This window comes from Rhea pennata, chromosome 2 (assembly GCF_028389875.1).
Source record: "Rhea pennata isolate bPtePen1 chromosome 2, bPtePen1.pri, whole genome shotgun sequence".
In the NCBI taxonomy this organism is placed as follows: domain Eukaryota; kingdom Metazoa; phylum Chordata; class Aves; order Rheiformes; family Rheidae; genus Rhea; species Rhea pennata.
The window spans coordinates 135,135,280-135,157,695 of record NC_084664.1 but is presented as its reverse complement, the minus strand read 5'-3'; the positions used below and the strand labels follow the sequence as shown (position 1 = coordinate 135,157,695).

At 33.4% G+C, this 22,416-nt stretch overlaps 1 protein-coding gene across 1 annotated transcript in view; it reads right to left on the bottom strand.

The window, feature by feature from the left end:
* Positions 1 to 22,416, bottom strand: part of CCDC178 (coiled-coil domain containing 178) — a 221,866-nt gene that overhangs the window by 154,995 nt on the left and 44,455 nt on the right. The window contains exons 7-11 of the mRNA XM_062568544.1: positions 17,966 to 18,186; positions 15,712 to 15,854; positions 8,018 to 8,171; positions 1,217 to 1,312; positions 964 to 1,100 (exon numbers count right to left, since the gene is read on the bottom strand). Of these exons, the coding sequence (XP_062424528.1) occupies positions 964 to 1,100; positions 1,217 to 1,312; positions 8,018 to 8,171; positions 15,712 to 15,854; positions 17,966 to 18,186 (751 nt within the window). The remainder of the gene's footprint in view (positions 1 to 963; positions 1,101 to 1,216; positions 1,313 to 8,017; positions 8,172 to 15,711; positions 15,855 to 17,965; positions 18,187 to 22,416) is intronic.

The window sequence follows — 22,416 nt, the reverse complement described above, 5'->3', positions numbered from 1 at the left end:
GGGTGTGAGCTTTAACTTAGGGCATTAACCTAACCATTAACAAGGAGAGTGCACATACCTCCTCTTCTCTTTTTCTTGCATCTTTTTATCCCCTCCCTTTTCCCACATCACTTGTATGATATTTTGGGGATCTAGTAGGGAATGTTTTCATGTTGTAACCAGTGGTAATACTGATAGGATCTCTCTCAATTAAATCATCATTTTTTTTACAAAAAGCTGTAAGAATCTAATTACTTTTAAGAACTTTACTCTTCAACTGATTTTGCTGAAACCAGACAATGAAGTTACTGGAAAGAAGATAAATTGTCAGATATCTAAAACCAGTATACATATAATGTCCAAAGAAAAAAGGAACTTACATTTTACTTTATTTCCTGTTAGCTTGTAAATACTCTGAGACCATTATGTAAAATAAAATTTAAAGCACATTTATTTGGAACTACTAAATTAAGGAGCTACAAAAAACTGGGCCCATAATGGCTTATAAGAATTCAAAGAAAACAGAAGAACCTGGTATTTCAGAACTATAATTCCTTGTTTACAACAAGAAAAAAATACAAATATAATCCTATACAAGTAAGTCATCAATACATATATTGATACATACGACTTTATCAATAAAATGTATGACAGATATATCATAAAACACTTAGCCAAAAAGTTTTGGAAACAGAGTTTTCTGTTAACAGAAAGAAAATTTTACAATGTTCCTCTTTCTTTAAATTTAAATTCTCAAACCATATACTTGATATCTAGCAGAACTTTAGTTTTGTTCCTTTCAACTGAAGGTCAAAAAAGTTAGATGGTAAATTTCAGCCAAATGCAATTTGGTATTTTTGAAAAATTACAGACAGACTTAAAATAACAAAAGCAAGGTTCTCTTTTATAGGCATGCTTTCAATTAAAGAATAATACCTGCTTTCTATAACTACGTTTTCAGGCATTCAACAGTGTTTGAATTACCTGTTTGCAGATTTTTGCAAAAACTCTTCATTTTCTCCCTGAAGTGCTTCATTTTCACATTTCAAATCATTCAATGCTTCACTAATATTGAGCAGCTTTTGTTTTATAGTCTGTAGATCACCTTCCCAGGTGGATTTCTAATGAACATTAAGACATTAAGACATTTCTAGTGTAAGCTGAAATTACTTCAGGTTAACACAGATGATGTAAACACTTACTTCAGTTATATAAAAACAATAAAAAAAAAACTTACTGATTTTTCAGTAGCTGTAATCACTTCAGAACATGCATCTGATATTTTTATGTTCTCATTTCCTTGGGCAGCTATTTTATTATTCAAATCTTCTATCTAGAAAATATTTTAAATTTAAATTATACAAGTATCTCCTATTTATTTGTAACAATTAAACAATATATTTAAAAATTAAATTTAAAATACACTGAGGAAAGAAGGCTGTTGAACAGTATCTAGAGATATTTCATGCTGTTATTCATATGCACATCTCCACTGTGATGTATCCAAGCAGTGTCTTTAGACTTCAGTAAGGATATACTGATACCCTGCCAATGCATATATGACATACATGGTATGATTGAAAAGAATACCTCTGAGCCTCAAAATTCTCCTTAATATTCCAATACTTCACAATATCCTTGTTGACTTAATACAGAGATTAATAGATTCAATGGCATATCATTCATTGGAACTTAAGGAAAATGAGGATGTTAAGGAAGTAAGCACCTACACGGCAAGAAAAACATCTAAAGGGGTTTTGGATAGATAAATAAAGGATTCACTGCTCACAGTAAGCTTGGCAATCTTTGTTTCCATCACCACTCTCTTTTGTCTGCAGAGGCTGAGGCAAAACAGCTATCCTGGCAGAACTTACCTAAACCATACCCTTAGAGCTACGGGTCCAACTAGAATGTCTAGATTGCAAGTATGCCCAAGCAGGATCAAGACTGGCGAAGATGTTAGTATACACAATACATGGGGGAAGAGCAGGACAGAATTAAGACACAGGAATTCTGCAAATGTCAAATAACTTCTTACACTACCACAACAATCTGAGGAAGAACAGCAGATTTACATGAGATACTGTGAGGTTCCAGTGGCTAAGAAAGAAACGAATACAGGTTTTGTCTTAGCTGCTTGTCCAGCACGTCATAGCTCTGTTGTACTTCTCTAGCATTCTCTTGATTTTCCTGGTATGGTTACACCTCCCTGACTAGTTGGGGACTAAAGGTAGTATTAGAAACACCCCTTTTCCCTAATTATGTGAAGACTCAGAAATTGATGGCTTTGTTACGGCCATCTTCAGCTTTTCAAAAAGAAAAGACTCACTAAACCACTTTGTATTTTCTAAGCTATGTATTGCAAAATTCTCTGATATGCTGGACATAAAAGGAGGTAATTTCAAGGTAAGTTGCACAGAAATCTAAGTTCATGTGGAAACAACCATGCAGCACCATCACAGATATTAAAACTAAAACTGAAAGTCAGGTCCAGTTATAAGCTCCTTTTATGCACTCGAAAGATTCAATACTTGAAAAAAATCTTAAGTCTAGTTTATCACAAGTCTCCCTATAAGAAGAATACACACTTAACAACATCCTTTTTTCTAAATATCACCTGCTTTGAAGGTTCACACAGGAATTGTTTTTAATGTAAGGTTTTTGTTTCTATCATATTCTTAGATTCCCAGTAAAGGATAGTTCTAAAAAAGTAAAAAATAATAATAGAAAAGATGAAGAAAGCTCTTCTGTGCCAACTGATAAAAAGGCTAACACAAGCAACTAACTGACAACACGAACTACTAGCATATGTTCAGTATACAAAGAGGCAAGTAGATACTGCACAGCTTCCATCTCAGAACAGCAGACATTAAAAAGAAACTAGCAGGTGCTTTAGCACATCCAAAACTGTGTGACCACAAGTCACATGAACAGCACGAGCAAAATGCAGAAGAAGCTCCAGCATGCAATTCTGGTCAAGCAAATATGACCTTCTCCCTCATCTTAAGACACTGGACCCACATTTGACATGCACACTACCATGGAATGCGTATAGTCAGTTAGGGCTTGTGTTTTCCAATGTGATGATATTCAACTATGCTAATGATAAAAGACAAATGAAACAAACTTGTATTTGTGCATTAAGGATTACAGATCATTTAATTTTACTAGCCTTATCAAAGGTCTAGAAAAGGAAAAAAACAGTAATTTTAACTGTTTTGGACCTAATAAATTATATTTTCAAGAAATGCTGCTTGACTAAAGAGAATAGAGATCTATAAGCTGATGGACAAATTCTTCGTTACCTGCTAAATGACAAGGAGGCACACTCTCCCCAGGTTTTTGTCAAGAGGTCCTATCTGGGGCATCAAGTGATCTTTTGTAAAGTAAAGACAAGACAGTTTCTATTATTAAAGGTAAAGGCACATAATGATTGTTTCAGGAAATACTGAAGTAAATACACAGTCTTATATGCTTCAGTTTTCAAAAGAATATAGTCAGATACATAACATTAACAGGAAATGGGAGAGAAGACCAGAAGTGGACAGATAGCTTACAGTATGTACATGTTTAAGTAAGCAGGGCCCAATGAAATTCACCTTCTTCGTAACAACTTATTTAAATGGTAAACGTAAGTAATGACATTAGAATAAAATCTCTATAATTAATAATTGTATTAAGAACTTCTGGAATAATGTTCAAGAGAATTGGAGACAGGTAGATTTAGCACCTGTTTCTGAAAACTTATAAAAGAAGATGTAAGAAATTTAATTAAAATAACTGACATTCAGAAAAATTCTGGAGCAAATTAACTAATTAAAATTTGTATGTTCATAATTATAAGTTAGAAAAGCACATATGAAAATTTTAAGACTATATAATAAAATGTAATCTACTTTGAAAAAGTCATCTGGTGAAAAGAGAAGCAGTAGATGCGATGTATTTTAATTTTAGTAAGGTTTTTGAGGATATTCTACTGGTACTCTACTAAACAACCTAAAAAAAGTATGGACTAGATGCAAATCCACTGATTTGAAGATTACAACTGGTTGATTTTTTTTTCCTCACTGTTAGCTAGGAAGAATTTTCAAGTGGGACCACCCCAGAGGCATCCCATTTGAATTATGAATTAGAGCCTTGAATGACAAAATAAAAACAAAATAAACTACCAAATCTACAGATGATACAAAAATTAAAGGCTAACAGTAGCATAAAATTTACAGAAATTCAAAATAATTTTATCAAACTGGAATCTCATATATTATCAGTAAGATGAAATTAAACAAAAATATATGAAATGCTATACTCAGGATGTGATGCACAAATTCGAAATAACTGATAAAACAGCAGTACAACAAGAGAGACAGCTGCAGTACATAGACTGCATATGAAGCTATAACGTAATACCCTCAGTCAAAAATTAGGTATAACATATGTCTCAGACAATTGAGAAAAGCTTCAGCTGGAGTAGACTGTCCACTACAGAGCTCTATAATTAAAGACAACTGGAGAAAGTCCACAGAGAAAGGAGGATGGTAAGGGATTTAGAAAACATGATCTAAGAGGAAAAACTGAAAAGAACCAGGTGTATTTATTAATCCAGAAAAAGGAGACCCAAAAGCAAATTAGTAAGTCTTTCAATATATAAAATAATGTAACAGACAGTAATCAACTATACTTCAGGGACAATACGGAAAAGACAAAAAGACGACAAAAGAAATTGATTTGCAGGAAAAATGAACAGGTTAAGTATGAACAAAACGTCCCAATTTTGCAATCACTAGTACATAGGAAAAAAATAATCAGAAATGTTGCTCCTCATTCCTTTGATGCTTTATAGTAAACATTTTTAACAGGAATAGCCTCAAAATACTGTTATACTGCACAAACTAGACTAGACGTTTTCCCCAAATCCCTTCTAATACAGCTTTCCTAGTAATTTTAAAAATTAAGCATTCTTCTTAATATGCAGCATAAAACAAGCACAAGTTATCATGACCTCCATCTTCTATGCTTATCCATTCTTCATTTGTTTGACATTTAAGGAGGTGAGGCAGACTGCCAAAAAGGTAAGTCTCTAAGCTTTTCACAGATTAAAAACTGAAATTTAGAAAGACATACTAGGAACGTCTGTGAAGAATGACCACCAGAGTAATAGACTTAATTGTTATCTCTGAAACACGACACAGAGCTGTTGCTTGATCTTTTATGTACTGTGTGGCCTTCCACAGTAGATGTAAGGTATGAAGTGGTATGTCATCAAATCATAAATACTGACTCTTATAAAATCATTACATGGAAAGCCCCCTTTGACTATGCATCAAAGCATGATGAATATTGTCCTTTTTTTTTTTTTTTTTTTTTTTTCCAACATTGCCTGACTGCTTTCGGGGGTTTTCTATCATTACATGTGAAATACCGCTTGTCCTATTTATAACTACCTTACAAAATATTATCACAGAGCACAGACAGTGTTATTACAGTTTTTCTTAATTCCTCTCATATTTTCTTTCTATCTTGAAGAAAAGAAAAAGAAATCCTTACTAGATAAAACTTTTCTTTGATATTTGCTTACTTTCAACTAGTTTAGTGTAGGTATACCTCTCCACATGCCAAAGAATTCCAAATCAAAACCCACATATGAGTAATAGGACCAGACAGTCTTAACATTCTCAGAGTTAAAAAGTAAAGATCTCAAGTAATTTTACTTATCACTTGACTATTAAAGCCAATCTCTGCACTTGATATATAGAAGACAGTTTTCTTTTCACATTTTTCAAGCTCCAAACAAGCTGTTGAATAACAGGTACTTAGCGGTTCTGCAAAATAAGGTATGAGGGTTTATAATGACTTACAAACAGAGCATAAGCCAACAATGCCTTTGAAAAGATATAAGAACAGACTGAAAGAATTTGTTTTGTCTAGAGCAGAGATGACAGAGCATCAACACTGTATATGACACAGCATAGACACTTTAGGTATATGCAATGCTGGAGACAAAAGGAATAATAGAAAGAAAAGGAATAATATACTATTTATACCTGCTGTGATTAGGCAAAAGATAATAGACAACATGTTTCAAGAGTAAAGTAGACCATAAACATCCTCTTTTAAATGATGAACATAGTTGAGCCCAGCTCAACAGGCTATACATTTTCCAACACAGCAAGTTTTTAAGAACAGATTAGGTAGTCAGGAGGAACTTAGATACAGACCATATTCTCTGTCTTTGACTCAAAAAATAATTTGTTCAAGATTTAGTAAAAACTTCACACGGAAGTTTCAGAAGTCTTTAAGCATCCGATTATCTCTTTGATCTGGATGCAACAAAAAATGAGACACATGGACACCACAAGCAAATAATATTTAGTATACTGAGGAACAAAGGTAAGGAGGCAAAAAGAACAGAATGTTGGGATAAACTGTGTTTTCTTCACAAGATTTCCAAAAGTTCTCAGGAGCTATAATTAAGAGTAGGTTTGTATAAAAGTTAAAAAAAAAAAAAAAAAAAAAAAAAAAAAAAAAGTCAAACATTCAGAAGTTCATAAATCTGATTTTCTATGTAAATCCGTCTCACCGCTTCTGTGGATTCTATGTAACACTATACAGCAGCATATGAAGATGTTCTAATTTATTCCTTTGTTACCCTCTGCCTCAAAAGATCTGTACTGCCTTATCCAATTTCCAGTCTCTTTTTTGCTGCTAGTGGCAGCAACAGAGCATTAGCTCTGCTGTGTCATTGTACAGGAGGTGGTTCCACTCGGTACTTGGAATATTAACCACAGGCTACCCAATGAATGCATCTTAATTCTCCAATGAACCTTCAGGTTTCAAATCCTCTTCCATTAGTTAAAAGGAAAAAAAAATATACTCTGTTGAATTGCTAGACATTAATGAATACAAGAGAATAATTGAGGATGGTAGGCATGAGATTAATTTTATGAAGAGGTTTTCTTATCTTTGAAAAGCTACACCCATAGATATCAAAAACCAGATTTAATGTATACAGATACTTTTTGTAATACAAATCCAGGTAACAAGGGGGAAAGAAAAAAAGAAAAAAAAAAGAAAACTCAGAACTGTCCTCACAGTGTTAAAAGTTGTACCATTTCCTAAGTGATAAACCTCTCCTAATGGGTTATATATAAAATAAAAAACATAATGAATCAAAAGAAGAAAAAAAAAGCCAGAAAAAAATACAGACAGTATTAATTCACTTTTCTTCTGTTCTCAGATCTGTTGCTTGATAATAAAATAACAATGTACATGCCGACTGACATGCTATAACATGGATCCAAATAAAACCCCACTGAAGCCACTGAAAATAATCCCAATGTTTTCCCATTTTTCTCCAAATAATTCCATTATCCCAGTAAGATTTCCAAGATCACTTTGAGCTGCCTCAAAATTCACTGTTACTTGTAAAGGATTATTAGGTTTAGTCATGTTTTGGAAAAAAGCTGGTCATGCTGGGTCATCTTTGTACTAAAACTAATTCCTTTTCACCTTCAGTATAAACTAAGCAGAGGTGGTTACCAAAAGGAGCAGCTCTGTGCTCCACCTCATCCCTGTTGCATGTTTCACTCTCCTCTTTATGCTGGCACTAATACGCATGTAGCACTTGCTGAACCATATCAGATCAAGCAAACCTAGATGGAAATGACTGCCCTCAAAGAATCAAAGAATCTATTAATCTTAATCCACTCATACTGTCCCACACATTTTCTTCCAGATAATTTGAGAAAGATGAGCAATATTAAGTAGATATGCATTCAACAACTAAAAACATAGGTCATTCAAAGGAGTGTAAGATGATTATGATACTTTTGATAAACAAAGCTTCAAACAAATACTACAACACAAAAATAAACAAAATCAAAAATCCTATACAGTTATATTACTTTTTAAAAATCAGTATTTACATTTTTGCTTTTATAAAGAACCTTAACTTTTAAACGTATAAAATATTCAGGCATTCTTGTACTTTTCAATAAAAGATACTCATTTACTTGCGTGTTTATAAATATTCAACACTCACTTTGCTGTTCCAAGATTTTGCATCTTCCTGGATATCTGCTTTTTGCTTCACTAACTCTTCAAGGTGTTCTTCATCCTTTATAATCTTCTCCTCTGCTTCTTTTAACTTTTTACAGTATTTGGTCCAAGTGAATTCAGAATGCTTTAACTCACTCCTAATAGAAATACACACAAAGTGAATCCATCTCTTTGGAAATATTCCAAGGTAGTCCCTATCCATAAAGGAAAATGTAAAGTAGATCTGAATTAGTGAAGATTTTTTTTGATTCTCTATGGTGACTACGTTTCTTGTACAGGTACGCGTGAAATAATTTCAAAATATCTACCCCAGCAGGTTCATACAATTTCAGCCAGACATCAAAACTATTCATACTGCCAGTTCACTTGCACTTAAACAGACTGTCAAAATTACAACTTTTAATTGGACCTATGAACTGCTATCAGTGTAGTTAAGCAGACTTTGTTTCCTATCCCACATTAATAAATAAACAAAACAGACAGCTTCCTCTACTAGTGGTTAAATATAGTTCAGAGCCTGCTTCATCTCTTCTGGTGCACTGTCGTTTTGTGAACAAATGTCATTTGGGAAGAAAATTTATATATATATATATATATATATATATAGTCATGTAACTTGTATATTTGGTGCCATTATGCAGTTAGACACTAATTCCTCATGTAAAAACGAATTTGCATATAATAGGCAAGGGGATAAAGACCTTACTTACACTCTGAATTACAGGTTTATCAGTGGACATTGTATTATCAAAAGGAAATCAGCTCATAATTATGGAAAGAGATAACAATAACTAAAACAGCAGCAAGAAAAACACTCATGATACACTTAGTATCATTACAGGCTATACACAGGCTTTTTCTTACAGCTGTGTAGGAGAATGAATTTGGTGAAAGGCAAAAGAAATAGAGGGAGATCAGGTTAAAATTTACAATGACTACTGGTGCTTGTCCATTATTTTTATTATTGATTCAGGATGTAGAAAAGAGGAATCTCCCCCATGCACCCCAGAGAACCACCTCAGTCAGTAACGTATTTCCCAAGCTGCCTTAAGTGGCAAAATAAATCCACCACAGCAGAACTAAGACAAACAGTAGTTATGTTTTAAAGACATTTACTGCATTACATCCAATAAAAAACATGGCCAGGTGCTGCATACTTAAACACAGTAAACCAACAGAAAATAGCAATGAAGAGAAGATTTCATGAGTAATTCAAGAACCATTCCTTCAAGATTGCTTGACACTCTTCCTTTATTTGCTTCCAATGCTTCCAGCTAGTGATGAAGTAAAGACTTATTTTGCAAAGAAGTCACATTTCAAATGTCACAGAATGTATATTATGAGCATGAAACCTAATACTTCTAACACCCTCTCTACTCTCTTAGGTCCCACCATCCATGAAATAAACATGTCAATAACACTTCAGTTTATTCTAAAAATAATAAAATGAAATACGTAACAGATACAGTATATGGGAATCTGTGTGCAAACACTGAAAGAGAGTACCATGTATAATGCAGTAATTCACACTTTCACTTTTTTTTTTAAAAAAAAAAGACTTTTATTTTTCTTATCTGCTCCACATGAGATACAAAAGCTTTAAAAAGTCTCCTATAGCATCATCCCTACATATTAAAATAGCTTAGGGAAAATATAAGGCTTTAATTAGAAAACATTTATTCATTTATAACAATAAATGACACGTGTAACAGAGTCATGTCACAGAGTGCAATTTTCTTCTCATACTACCCATTGGCCACAACTTTTGTGAGTACAACATCAAAAAAAACTTAATACTACTAGCCTTGAAAAATATGTGTAAGAATAGCAGACTGTGTGATGTACTCCAGCATCAGTATTTTGAGTTTCATGCAGCATTCTTCATTCCCTCACTGATCGTACTAAACATACAGAAGAGAGAATCCACTGAAGAACAGTACATGAAGTCTGTGCCACAGCAAATTTGTCTTTCTCATAGCTATTAACATATTATCCTAGCCCTCCTCATACGACAACTAAAGGGCTGTGAGTACACAGAACTGAAGGGTCTACTTCCTCTGTAATTTAAGTATGACCTGACTTACCATTCTAGCAAAAGGCTACAAGAAAAAACATCTACAAGATACAAAAAAACAATTTCATCACTTAGGGACAGAACGAAGTCTTCTACTCTATTTTTTTCCTGTAAATGTGGATCCTCTTAAAAGCAGTGCTATCATTAACATTTTTAATTTAGCTTACATCCATGTAAACAAAGCAGGTTGCAAGATTCACAACAGTCTATATCACTGTCATGTGGTATGAATAGGAACTACCTTAACTACATGAAACATGGTATGTTTCTTTTAACAGATGATGAATTTCCAGAATTAGGTACCTATTGCCACTGTCACTGGGATGTTGTTTACATTATGACTAGTTTCAAAGGGACACAGAGTTCTTATAACGCAATTTTAATGCATCATAGAACAAACGCTTGTTACACGGAAACTGAAAAGTGGTAATCAGCCAGTAACTGATGATCTGGACAAACACCTCCATTTTTTTCTTGCACTTAAAACAAACTCAGAGTCTAGACTTTCACCAAGACTACCAAAACAAAACTGAAAAACTGATCAGGCTGCTAGGTGTGACACGACGATAGAATTCTAAAGAATACTAAACAAAATCCCACATAAAAGACTATTAAAAGTGACATAGTCATACAGTGAGATAAAGAATTTTAATACTAATGAGAAAGCACAAGATGAAGATTTTCGATTTTCTTTGAAAGAATAACTTGATAATACGTTATTAAATATCCCATATCTGTTGCCTCAATGTATTTGTTTACGATTGGAAAGGGGAAGGATTAGTGAAGGTCTGCATTCAACACTATTTAGAGCAGTCAAGACCTAGAAGAACTGTAAGGAATTTGAGAAAATTTTCAAGGCAAACTAAATAAATGTAGAATACAACAGCATATTACATTTAGTACTCCAAAGAAATATACACTAGAGAAAAAAAGATTAAGCAGTCAGTACACCTTAAAATTCTTCATTAACTTTATCAAATTGAGAAAGACATCTCCATATTTTCACAAAATACTTAGAAATTCTACTCAACACTTAACACAATTAAAGAAGCTAAGGAAGTGTTAGAATAAATAAACTAGATGAAAAACATCATAATAAAAAAATAAGATATCCTTACTTTACAATTACTAAAGTAATTGGTATGGCTTCACGTGGAATACTCTCTGATTGCTTTTCAGCACATTTCAGAAAAGTGTATCACAAATGAAAAGGAGTCAAAAACATCATGGACAGGTCACAAGATATAGGAAAAGTCTTATGAAACCACACTGAAAATAATGAAAGTTGCCCTTAAAAAAGGTAAGAGGGAACAATGTAAAAAAAAACAGTCACAGATACAGGTTAGTCAAGGAGATTCATAATACACAGTAGTATTTATAATCTTGCACATCTTACAGAGCTTAGACTCTCAAACTACAGCAATTTGCATACACGAGGAGGGTAACAAATTGCTGTTGATTACACTTAGTAAATATGAATTGATGGGGAATATAGTTTAAAAGTAGGTATGTACTGGTATAGTCAAAATCATTTTTAAAAAAGAAAAGCAAAATCATATATCTTAACATTGTTTATCCTGTTTTTACATAGTAAAATCAGCTCCAATAATGCATCAATATAACCACTGCTAACAATTCTTGCCAGTAGCTAGTAATTTAGACAAGCTAAGAACAAGACAGAACACTAAGTGGGTAACTGAAACACTGAACTGATTTGCAGAAAATCTGAATACATAGCACTAAATCATACTATATTTTAAGACTATTTCATACATAGGATCTGATTTTTCCCTTAATTAAAATCAACAGGAAGGTCTGCAATGAGCTTTATGGGTACAGAATGAGGGTCTGTGCAGCCTCATTTCTCTCAACTGGAATCCAAGCAAGAGCTAATGATGATCATATCATCTCTATAAATATATTTAAGCTACAACTAAAATTCCAAACATTATGAAGGCATACACAGGCTCACATTTCTCAAAAATAATGATTACCTCCAACTCTTCACATATTCTTCCATTAAGACAAGTATGATGACTTTAATTGGAAAATCACATGGCGACTTTCACAAGTCACTCTAGCCTTTAGCAAATGTTGACATTTCAAAAATCTGGTCTTAGGCTTTGTATATTAAAATATTTTTAACATTTTTTGTCTTTAATTTTAATATTCACATATTATTATTCTTTGCAGGTTGAAAACCAGGGTCTGAAATGAAAAAGGTTAAGCTTTAGCTAACTAATCATAAATATGTTTTATATGAATATTTTTGACCTGATGAGAAATATAATAACATTTTAAATAACATAAAATACCAATAATATAATGGTGAAAAGAATATAGCACCAAAATTATCTTGAATTCAAGCAAAGTAAGACCAAGAAAGAGGAAAAGTAGGGCTCAAAAAAAGAAAAAGAAAAACACAAACATGCTGAAACAGGAAACAAGTCAGCCAGAGGCTTGTTTCCCTAGTACTGTTAAGCTAGCTATCTTTCTGAAAAATATAGTTTCTTATCTCACACTGACTAGTTCTTACTGATAATACAGACAGTTTGGACCTCATAAGTGTATAGGGACTTAGAAGAGTAAGACTGGAACTTCTCAAGCAGCAGTGACATTTGCGTAAAAGTATATGATCTGGGATGTCTCCTGCTCCCATGTTAAATTATAAGCATATGATAGGAAGAGCTATGATTCTTCTTTAATTTCCTTGCAGTTTAGTGCCAGTGGCCCTGAAATCGACAACGGTTGCAAAAGAAACAGGATCATTGCATATAAAGAACCTTCCTTTTTTCAAGTATGTGTAAGGTTCCCACTGTAGTTAAATGGCAAGGACAGTTTTCCCTGGAGGGCACATCAAACCAACAGTCATATTAGACAAAGTAATAATTTCCTGAGGTTGGCTATCTACCCCCAAATAAGTATATAAGTAAGAGCACACTGTTTCACAAAAGTAAAGGATATTTTGTGTTGCAGGCTTAATAGCAATCGAGGTTCTAGGATCTTACAAGTTTCTGAGTCAGGCAATAGGTACTCCTGCTGCAGGACTAAAAGAGGTGTTTCAAGTTCCTGGGTGCAAATCAGTTTTTGAAATAAAGTTGCTAACATTTTATAATCTAAAGAAACTTGAAACGATTCAACTCCCATTATTTTAATCACGTGCAACTCTTTACCATGGTTTACTAAGCACCATAAAAGATATGCAAAATAATCAAACTTTTATGCAATTATTTCTAGAATAAAGGAAGGAGAAAAAAATCTAAAACCAACAGGAAACACTTACAATCTCTTTTTTATGCCCCTTTGAAAGAAGGCCCTTCATGAAGGTGACCAAAATACCTTATTCTCAAATTCTATTGAATCCACTGTTTTATCATAGATAACTAAAGCAGTTCACATACAAATAATAATAATAATAATAAATTATCCCTATTTGGTATATCATATAAAAACATAACTGGCAGTGCCTTAAGCTCTCACAACTACTTGCTTATCTGACCATTTGCTGTTGGCCCCCACAGTAGACAAGCCTATAAAACGTCTTTAATCGACAGAATACAGGGCTGGTCTACAAGCCATTCATAAATGCTTATTTTGTGTCTTTTTAGAAAGTCTGGAACATTGCTATTGGCCCATAACACACACAAAAAAAAATCAAAGTTTACTTCTATTAATAACATGATTTCTGAAGTTTCTTGGCAAAGATGCATTAATACACAACACAGGATCCCTAGATATGTACAGATGACAATCCTCTTTCACAAATAGACTTTAGCTGACCAGAAATCACTAACAGCTCTTACAAATATTAAATCTGTGATGGTGTGAAGAGTAATTCTTGTATTTCAGTCATATTTAGAAGCACAGAGAGAAACTATCATAGAGTTCAAGTAACACCCAGAGGCACGGATTACCCCTCTATTTGAGACTTTGACACTACTGACAGGAACTCTGCAAATAATCTAATTTCCACTGACAGTCCAATGACCATAACCCTCCTCTAGAAATGATCACAAGGCATATTGTGCCTGCAGTACTTCCTATGAGCTGAGTGGATCAATGTATGGCAACGGACATCCTGCAGTAAAAATGCCACAGTGTCTTAAATTTTAAGAGAGAGAATTATCACAGAAGAAATGCATTAACTTGAAATGGTGTATGTATCTTTTGATAAAAAGACAAGCTTCTAAAGCTACCATTTAGATAAAAAGGCATATCCTTTCTTTTTTAAAAATGAATAAATACTGTGACTAGAAGCATCTTCCCTTCTGCTCTGCAGTTGCTCCTTTATTGTTCCTGGGTAAACGAATGATGCCAACACTAAAACAAATGGTAAAGAGAATGACCCTTGAAAAGAAACAGGGAATGGGAACTATATGGAACAGTCCCTGGCAGTGGCTCTGCTGCCTGGGAGGTTAAAGAAACTTGCGTACATCTCAACAATCACATTAAAATTACATTAATTTTGCTGTCTGGAGAGAAGTGCCAACAAGCAAGACATTTACACCTTCTGTTGTATGTCAGGTGCTTTCTGACATCAGCTGTCTGGAATTAGTGAAATAATATGTGCTGTCTCAACTCAGGCTTTACATAGCACAGCCTAAATAATGGACAGATACAAATTCCTAGGGAACATGAGGTAGTTCTGAATGAATAGCATGGACGAAATTTGATTGCTTACCAAAAAATGTAATTACTATGCACAGCTTTTGAAATACCTGGTCTTTGAAGTACAGCTGCTGTTGCATGGCTGCTGTATGGAAACATCCGTTGTTGCCAGCAAGGGCAACCTTGACAATTTACCAGTCTCTTTCAATTATGCCTGTAAACTTTCCTCTCTTCAAGGGAAAAGCAGCCACTATGTCTCTTGGGATTTCACCAAATAAAGCCTAGCAATCAGCCATACGGAGCAAAGTTGAGTACAACTTCCTATCAAACATAAAAATACTTGGTATTTTTGTTCATTGCCACAGTTGTTGTAGGTTCTGACTCTCTCGGTCCGCATATTCAGCAACGGACAGAGGAGATCACTAGTCAATGATCGGTGTTCTTTCGTCAATATACTTCTGCTTGATAATTCAAGGGTTGATAACCTGACCACAGTAGTCAATGAGGAAACTGCAATATAAGTCTGCTGTTATACAGAAGCTACCTTACAATCCAATAAAATTCTAGTAACCTTGCTTTTTGGTTAAAAAAACAAAATATGGACGTGAAATTTAGCAAGTTCAAATGTTTGTGCTGTTGGCTAGAATTATTCTGGTTAACAAGCAAGTTGAAAATTAAGTTATAATAGTAACTATGATACTATAGTAAATGATGATGTTTGAGGAAAGTAATTTGTGCAGTCAATAAGAATGACTGCAAAATGTTCTATCAATCAAAGGAAATCTATGAATCAAAAATTCATATATAACTAAATAAAATAAGGTAAAAATGGCATCCTAAGGAACATGCTATTTGTGTGACACTATCCCTTCCTATATTCTTTAACTTTACAAAATCAGAATATAAAGTGTTTTCTAAATGCAAATTTTCTATGCTTTGTTTGTGACTGTTAAAAACTACCAGAATATTTTAATACCATTTTGAATAGCTCTTACTTGTATTGACTAAACACCATTTCAGCATATTTAATTTTCTGAGACATAGATTTTATCTCTTTTTCAGCTTCTTCATCAATTCTTTTCATTGTCTTTTGGATTTCCACAAGTTCGCAGTGAACATCACTGTATATTTTTGATGCCTAAGGAAAAAAAAAAAAGTTTTCTGAAAGATGTTTTTAAGAAAAATCATATATAATGTTCAAAATACAAAAATAATTTTTGTATTTGTCTGACTCTTTGCAATTTTGAAGTGTGAACCTTTAAGCAGCACTTTGTGATATCTAACAACATAACAACAAATAATGCACAATCTCTAACAGATACAATTCTGGTAAAAGACAATGTCCTGTAAAAATTCATGACATCATGAAGTCAGCGTTAGTAAGAAGGCTTTCATTCTATTACAAAACTCAGAAGTTATTGGGAAAAGGTGGCTACTTCCATGGGAAGACAGTGACCTCTGGAGCAGAAAGACAGAAATAATGTGGAAAGAAGGTTCACTCAGCAGTCTGACAGAATCATTACTTAAAGGTTTCCTAGAGGATATGCAAACCACACAGTCACGGATATATATTAAAAAAAAAAAAAAAAAAGCACCTGAGACAATACAAACAATGAAGGCAATTTTCAATCATATAAATAGCACTGAATTGCTCTGTTCCTATTAACTTCCAAATGGAGTTATGCACAGGCCTACTGCCTCTGCTTTTGAAATTATAACCACAAATATCAGCAATTAACATGATATAAAACCATTATTATAATCTAACAGTTACTTAACTGCTCAATCTGGTTCTCTGGATATTAAAAGCTAGAGATTCAAAATTAAATAATTGTTTTAATTACAAAGAAAAAATGGCAACTGCATTTTTTTTAAGGTTACAGAAGGAAAAAAGCAACAAAAACTGAGAAACAAGCAGCACATACATTCTAACACAATAAAAACTGTAAATATTTTATTTAATAATTAGAAGTTTTATTGAGATGAAATATATAAATGACTTACAGTAACACTGAATTATGTTCTTATGATATGTAGTGTAACTTCTTGGAAAGAAAAACAATGAAAAAGGGGTTTTTTAACTAGCTTTTCAAAAAATAATTTTGAAGTCTGTTTCCTGAATTGCATTATGGAACATCTCAGCATTTTGAGTGCATATAATATATCCTAAGGTATCAACAAAAACAATAAAAACCAAAATCAGACAGTCTGACTTTTAATTAACCAATATTTTGAAAATATCCTGTAACACTGATAGAACAACATGCTAATTTTTAACTATGAACTGTCTCACAGCTCACAACCATATACAGCTTTTGGTGTGTAGAAAATTATTTCCAGACTTATAAAAGAAAATAATATGCAAGCTGTAATTCAAACATACTGTATCATGATCTGTTGATACTAAACTAAGAAAAAAGTGAATCAATGTACTAATTTACAATTCTTTTATTATTTATGTGATTTAATATGCAATTACTTCTTTCTGATTTTAAAAATATTTTGACATATAGATGTTGACTACTCAAAATGAAAAGTTAAAAATAAAACCAGCTAAAATCAACAATGATTATTAAGAATCATTCATGAACATAAAGTATTTTCTAGGAGAGATTATAAATAACCCATCTTGAAAGAGAGATTCACCTCCAGATTTGTAATCAAAAGTTACTATAGAAAATATATTGAAAACATAACAATTGGTAGTTAAATCTGTATTTCAAGTTACTCACTAACTCTCCTTTTTAGACATCAGTTTTAAATGGCTTACCCTCCAGCTTTGTTACACCTTGATTGTTCAGTTTGATATTTTCCACATTAGGCATTAATTATTTCAACAAATAAATTAGGAAAAAAAATGTACACCAGCACTTGAAAAATAATTAAATCTTAATAACTTTTTCTTTGAAAAGCTCTAACATCTCCATATCCCACAGAGAAATCTGAGAACAATTCATGCACAAAACAGATAAATGTTTTTTACCATTCCCATGAAAAACCCCAAACAGAATCAACCAACAAAGTTAGAATTGCATACTATACGTGCATAGGAGACATTCATTAAAAATCAATAGCATTATCTTCCCCAGGTTCTTTCTGCACTGAGCTCGTGTATATAACAGAGGAGGCACACAGTTCACAGTCTCTGTGTACAGTATTTAAAACAGACTTCGGTCCTATGAAAAGATTGCCGGCACCTACTTAGTGGAAAGATTCTAATAAAAGCATCTTCATATTTTTTCTACTTACCTTTTCATAAGCCAGTAACACATCCTTCATAGCTTCACCTTCTAGGTTCAGCTTTTCTTCCAGCAGAGGGCTGTGTTTCTTCATGAAGTCTATTTCCTCTTGAATCTTTTTGTTGACTGTTTCTATCTTAAGTACTTGATTTTCTACCTGTTGTAGCTGACAGCTTTTACAATCAAAATGCCATTGTAGTTCCAAGATATCTTGAGTACATGTTTCATATTCTGTTAAAAAGATAATTAGCATAATAAAACGTGAGTAGCTGAGTGACACTATGAATACTCAATGAGATTATGAAATATGTTGATATAATACTAAGTATTTAAGACTCGAAAAAATTTGCTATAAACTATTTTAAAATTCAACAGAGGATACTTATTACAAAAGATATCACTAAATACTCCACTAACAGTGGAACTGTTTTGAAACTCAACCTTAGTATACCATTCAAGCAAATCTTTGAAGTGAAGGATATTTTTGTTTTTATAAAGGAAATTAAAATATATAGCCCTAAGGCACATCTAGAAGAGGTTATTTTAACACAAGAACAGCTATACTGAACTTCCTGGTATCCAGCAGTAGACATATGAGGATGCAGAGGAAGAACAGGGTAAGTATATATGATATTTCCTACTGATATTTTCTCATATACCAACTATTTTCATTTCAGGAAATTCCTGAACTGAATGTGGCTTTAAAAAAAGCTAAACAAAAGATGCAAATTCAAAGCCAGCACACAAAACATATTCATGTTGCCATACAGAAGTACATTGGACTTAATTCAGTTTAGTGGATTTACTTTTCTTTCCTTGATGTAAATTTCCTAAGGTCCTTGCACAGAAAAAACATGACTATGCCATTGATTGCTGAAATGTGTACTTCAAAATACACTATATAATTTCATCTTGCTCAGAAGAAGCAGCTCATTACAGCTGACGTCCTAATAATCCTGCAGCAGATGATGCTCTACACAGAAAAAGTGTTATTATCCAACTAGGAAAAGTAAGCTAAGATTATCGGATAAGAAAATTTCAGAGAATGCCTCAACTGATGTAAACTTCAGTATAAATTTGAGAGAGACAGAAAAAATTTGCTGAAAAAAAGTCTCTCTAATTCTGAGAAGTAGCTGCGGAACACCTGACGTCATCCATTCAGGATGACAAGAAATTTTCAAGAAATTCCGACATATTAACAAGACATGTCAAAAACATGTAAATTTATTATTTCATTGCCACTGAAAGTTACATGGACATTATATGAATAAGTAGCTTTTTATCTTATACAAAGTGATGCCTAACATCAGGATGGATAAAATGGGTTTTACATTGGATTGTTGTTATATTTTAGAGAAGGTCAATTCTGAGGATGGGTTACATCATTGCAATTATCTGAATATGTTACAGGACATAAGCACAGCAGGAACTAGCAATAATGGAAAGCAAGAGAAGTCTGAAAAAATAACGGGATCAACTGACTACACAGAACAAGTCACACAAACTCTAAGAATCTTCTGGGTTTATAATACTTAGATTAGGGATAATTATAACATCCCCACAGTTTTTTCTTTTTTCCAAGTCCACTTTAGCATAATTTTTGCCTAATATAATGAAATAATATAGTCTTGAAAAAAAAAGACAAATTTCCTCCAAGAACATGTTGTCATACTGCCACAGCCCAATAATAAATGAAGACAGGAGAGTTGAGAATTCTTACACTCAAACCTCATGTTGTTATTTTTTACTACTGTATCATTGCATGCATTATCAGAATTGAAAATGTGTTAATTATATTCCATTATTCCTCACTTTTCATATTTCTAGAGAGAATGTTGTCAAGTCATAAGACCGTATGACAACGCACAACAATGATTTACAGCTGAATCATAGCTGTTGACTGGAGAAGTAACATTATTTTGTAGCTAAAATCCTGATTCACTCTGCTGAAAAATGGAGATCTGTTATCAATCTCCTCTTCTTGCAGTTCTCTAGGTTTTATAAAATTGATTTTCCAGTTGCCACAGGATTTTCTCCTGACAGCAGTTTCTAACCTCTCTATAATTGAATTTTAAATCTGATACTTTAAATATGAATTTTATTCAAGCTCCTCTTTTTCAAAATAGTGATAAAAAAGTGCCATCGTTTTCAGTGCATTATATATTGTCCTTCAGAAGCAGAACAGCAATCTTCGGAAGCTGGTAACACCTTAAAGTAGGTTTCCAGGTTCCAAGTTAACAATCAACCATTGGCTAAAAATAAATAAATACAAATATTATTACTATTTTCATACGTTGTCAGGGAGGTGCACTGTTTGACATTTTACATTTCTGGGCAATGAAAAAAAAAGTACTTGGTTTGAGTCACGCTGCTATTACACACTATTTTTCGCTGAGTGTTTAAGTACATACAGTTATGAAAGTCTCTTGCACTGTCATCACTCTCTGGATTGTGAGGTATTTGTCAGAGAACTCAAGATTACATGCACCAGAGTACTGACAGTTATTTTATATCCAGAAATATACTGTTACATATTATGCAACTTCTCTCTCTCCATCTTCAACTCCTTTTTGGCATCCAGTACCATTCTTAAAACTATAGTAAGATTCTAGACAAATCACTGCTCTGCTTTGCTAATTAGTGTTTACAAATATTAACTGGCTTCCCACAACCTATGATTTTAGTTTATCACCAGAGTAACAAAGAAATGTAGCAGGATACTGTGATGGACCAGAGCCTACGATTTCTTATTTCACAGCATCCAAACAAGGCAGCAGAGAAGTGGCGAACAGGATTCAGAAGAGGATAAGTCTGACATTCTTTGAGGCCCTATTCCTGGAACAGCTATAAATACTCTGCTGCTCTCAATCTGAGAAATATGTTATAGATTGAAAGGAGAAGACTATACTTCAGAGCAGAAACAGTTATCAATCATATGAAAAACAGTTTAGCAAAGGCACACTGACCACTGAATCTCTAACACTGGAAGTATCTGCAGAGATATTTTCACCTTCTAAATGATCAGAGCTTGCCAGGGATTCCTCTATTATTATTAACAGAATATTTGTATTTCTCCATCCCTATAAGCTTAGCAGTCCAGAAATAAAAATGCTGCTTTTGGGGAGCATACCAAGCCTTAGGTGACTCAAAACAAGTTTATTAATATCAACGTGGCTTGCTTCAAAAAACTTTATGAACCTAGATTTCTTCAGAACTCACTTGCTTTCATTATGAAGAAAAGGATAATTTGCCAAACCAACACAGCATTAAAGAGTTTCTCCTCCTACTTTTTAAGTTTCTCAATGTTGCTTGCTCCTCTAGTCAATTAATGTTTTACTGGACATCTGGATATAAAAGAATAAATCATCCAAACCAGCTACAAGAAAACACTGGAAAGAGCTCCTGCAAAGATGAAAAGGAGATTTATGGTTGTCTACTGGAAGACTTGAAACAGCCATGCAATACCTTCACATGATGGGATGTGCTACACATGTACGAGAATTAAGAAAAGAGCCTTAAAATCAGAAGTGAAGATACTGGCAAGATAGTTTAGTGAGCATTTAAGATATTCATTACTCAGTGATAACAACCAAGCATGATGTGTGGGAACACCGTGGTGCCATAGTGCAGAAAGAACCTAGAAGTTTGATGCTTCGCTTGCAAATTCCCTAATTAAAAGAATATATACTGACTATATATTACAGATTTGGAAGCATGATCAGAATTGTCTAGAGTGTCAGTGAAACACACATGTGGATTGCTAGCCACAATTTTTTGATTTGCTAATTTCAAAGATGTTCTCATCTTTGTACCTGGCATGGAAGGACTACTCAGTCCCTACAACTTTAGGTCTTTAGTATACTGCAGTATAAATTCCCACTACTGTGAAACTTTAGCTTTTACCAAGGAAGCACGTGGTCTGCTTTGGTTTGTGGTCTTTCATAAATTTTTACAGTTATCAGATTTAAAAAAAAAAAAAAAAAAAAAAAAAAAACACTTTGATTCTTCTCAAGTAAAAACAGACTTTTTTGATCTCTTCAAGACAAATTGCAAGCCAAAAATCAAACAGTTCAAATCAATGAGGTTCAGACCAATGTACACTGCATGGATCAAATGAGCTTGCATGCCAAAGTTTGCTGCTCTCTGTTGGCCAGGATATGGCTGTAGCTTGACCCATACTGGCAAATGACAACTCCCAGTTCTCAAGCACTTGTTGTACTAGAATTAATGGATATTCTAACTGCTATGCAGGAGTCCCTAATGGGAAAGAAGTAATCCACCACTGTGGAATCCATTCTCCAAGACAGCTTCTGATTACTTCTGTTGATGGCTGTATCATAAATATCTCTGTTATGAAAACTCTTCCTACTGAAGCAGAAAATTATTTATGTCTGATTCCAGGTTAAATTGACTCCTGTCAGCTTCTTAGGAACTTTCATTTCATTCTTCTTCCACATCAGA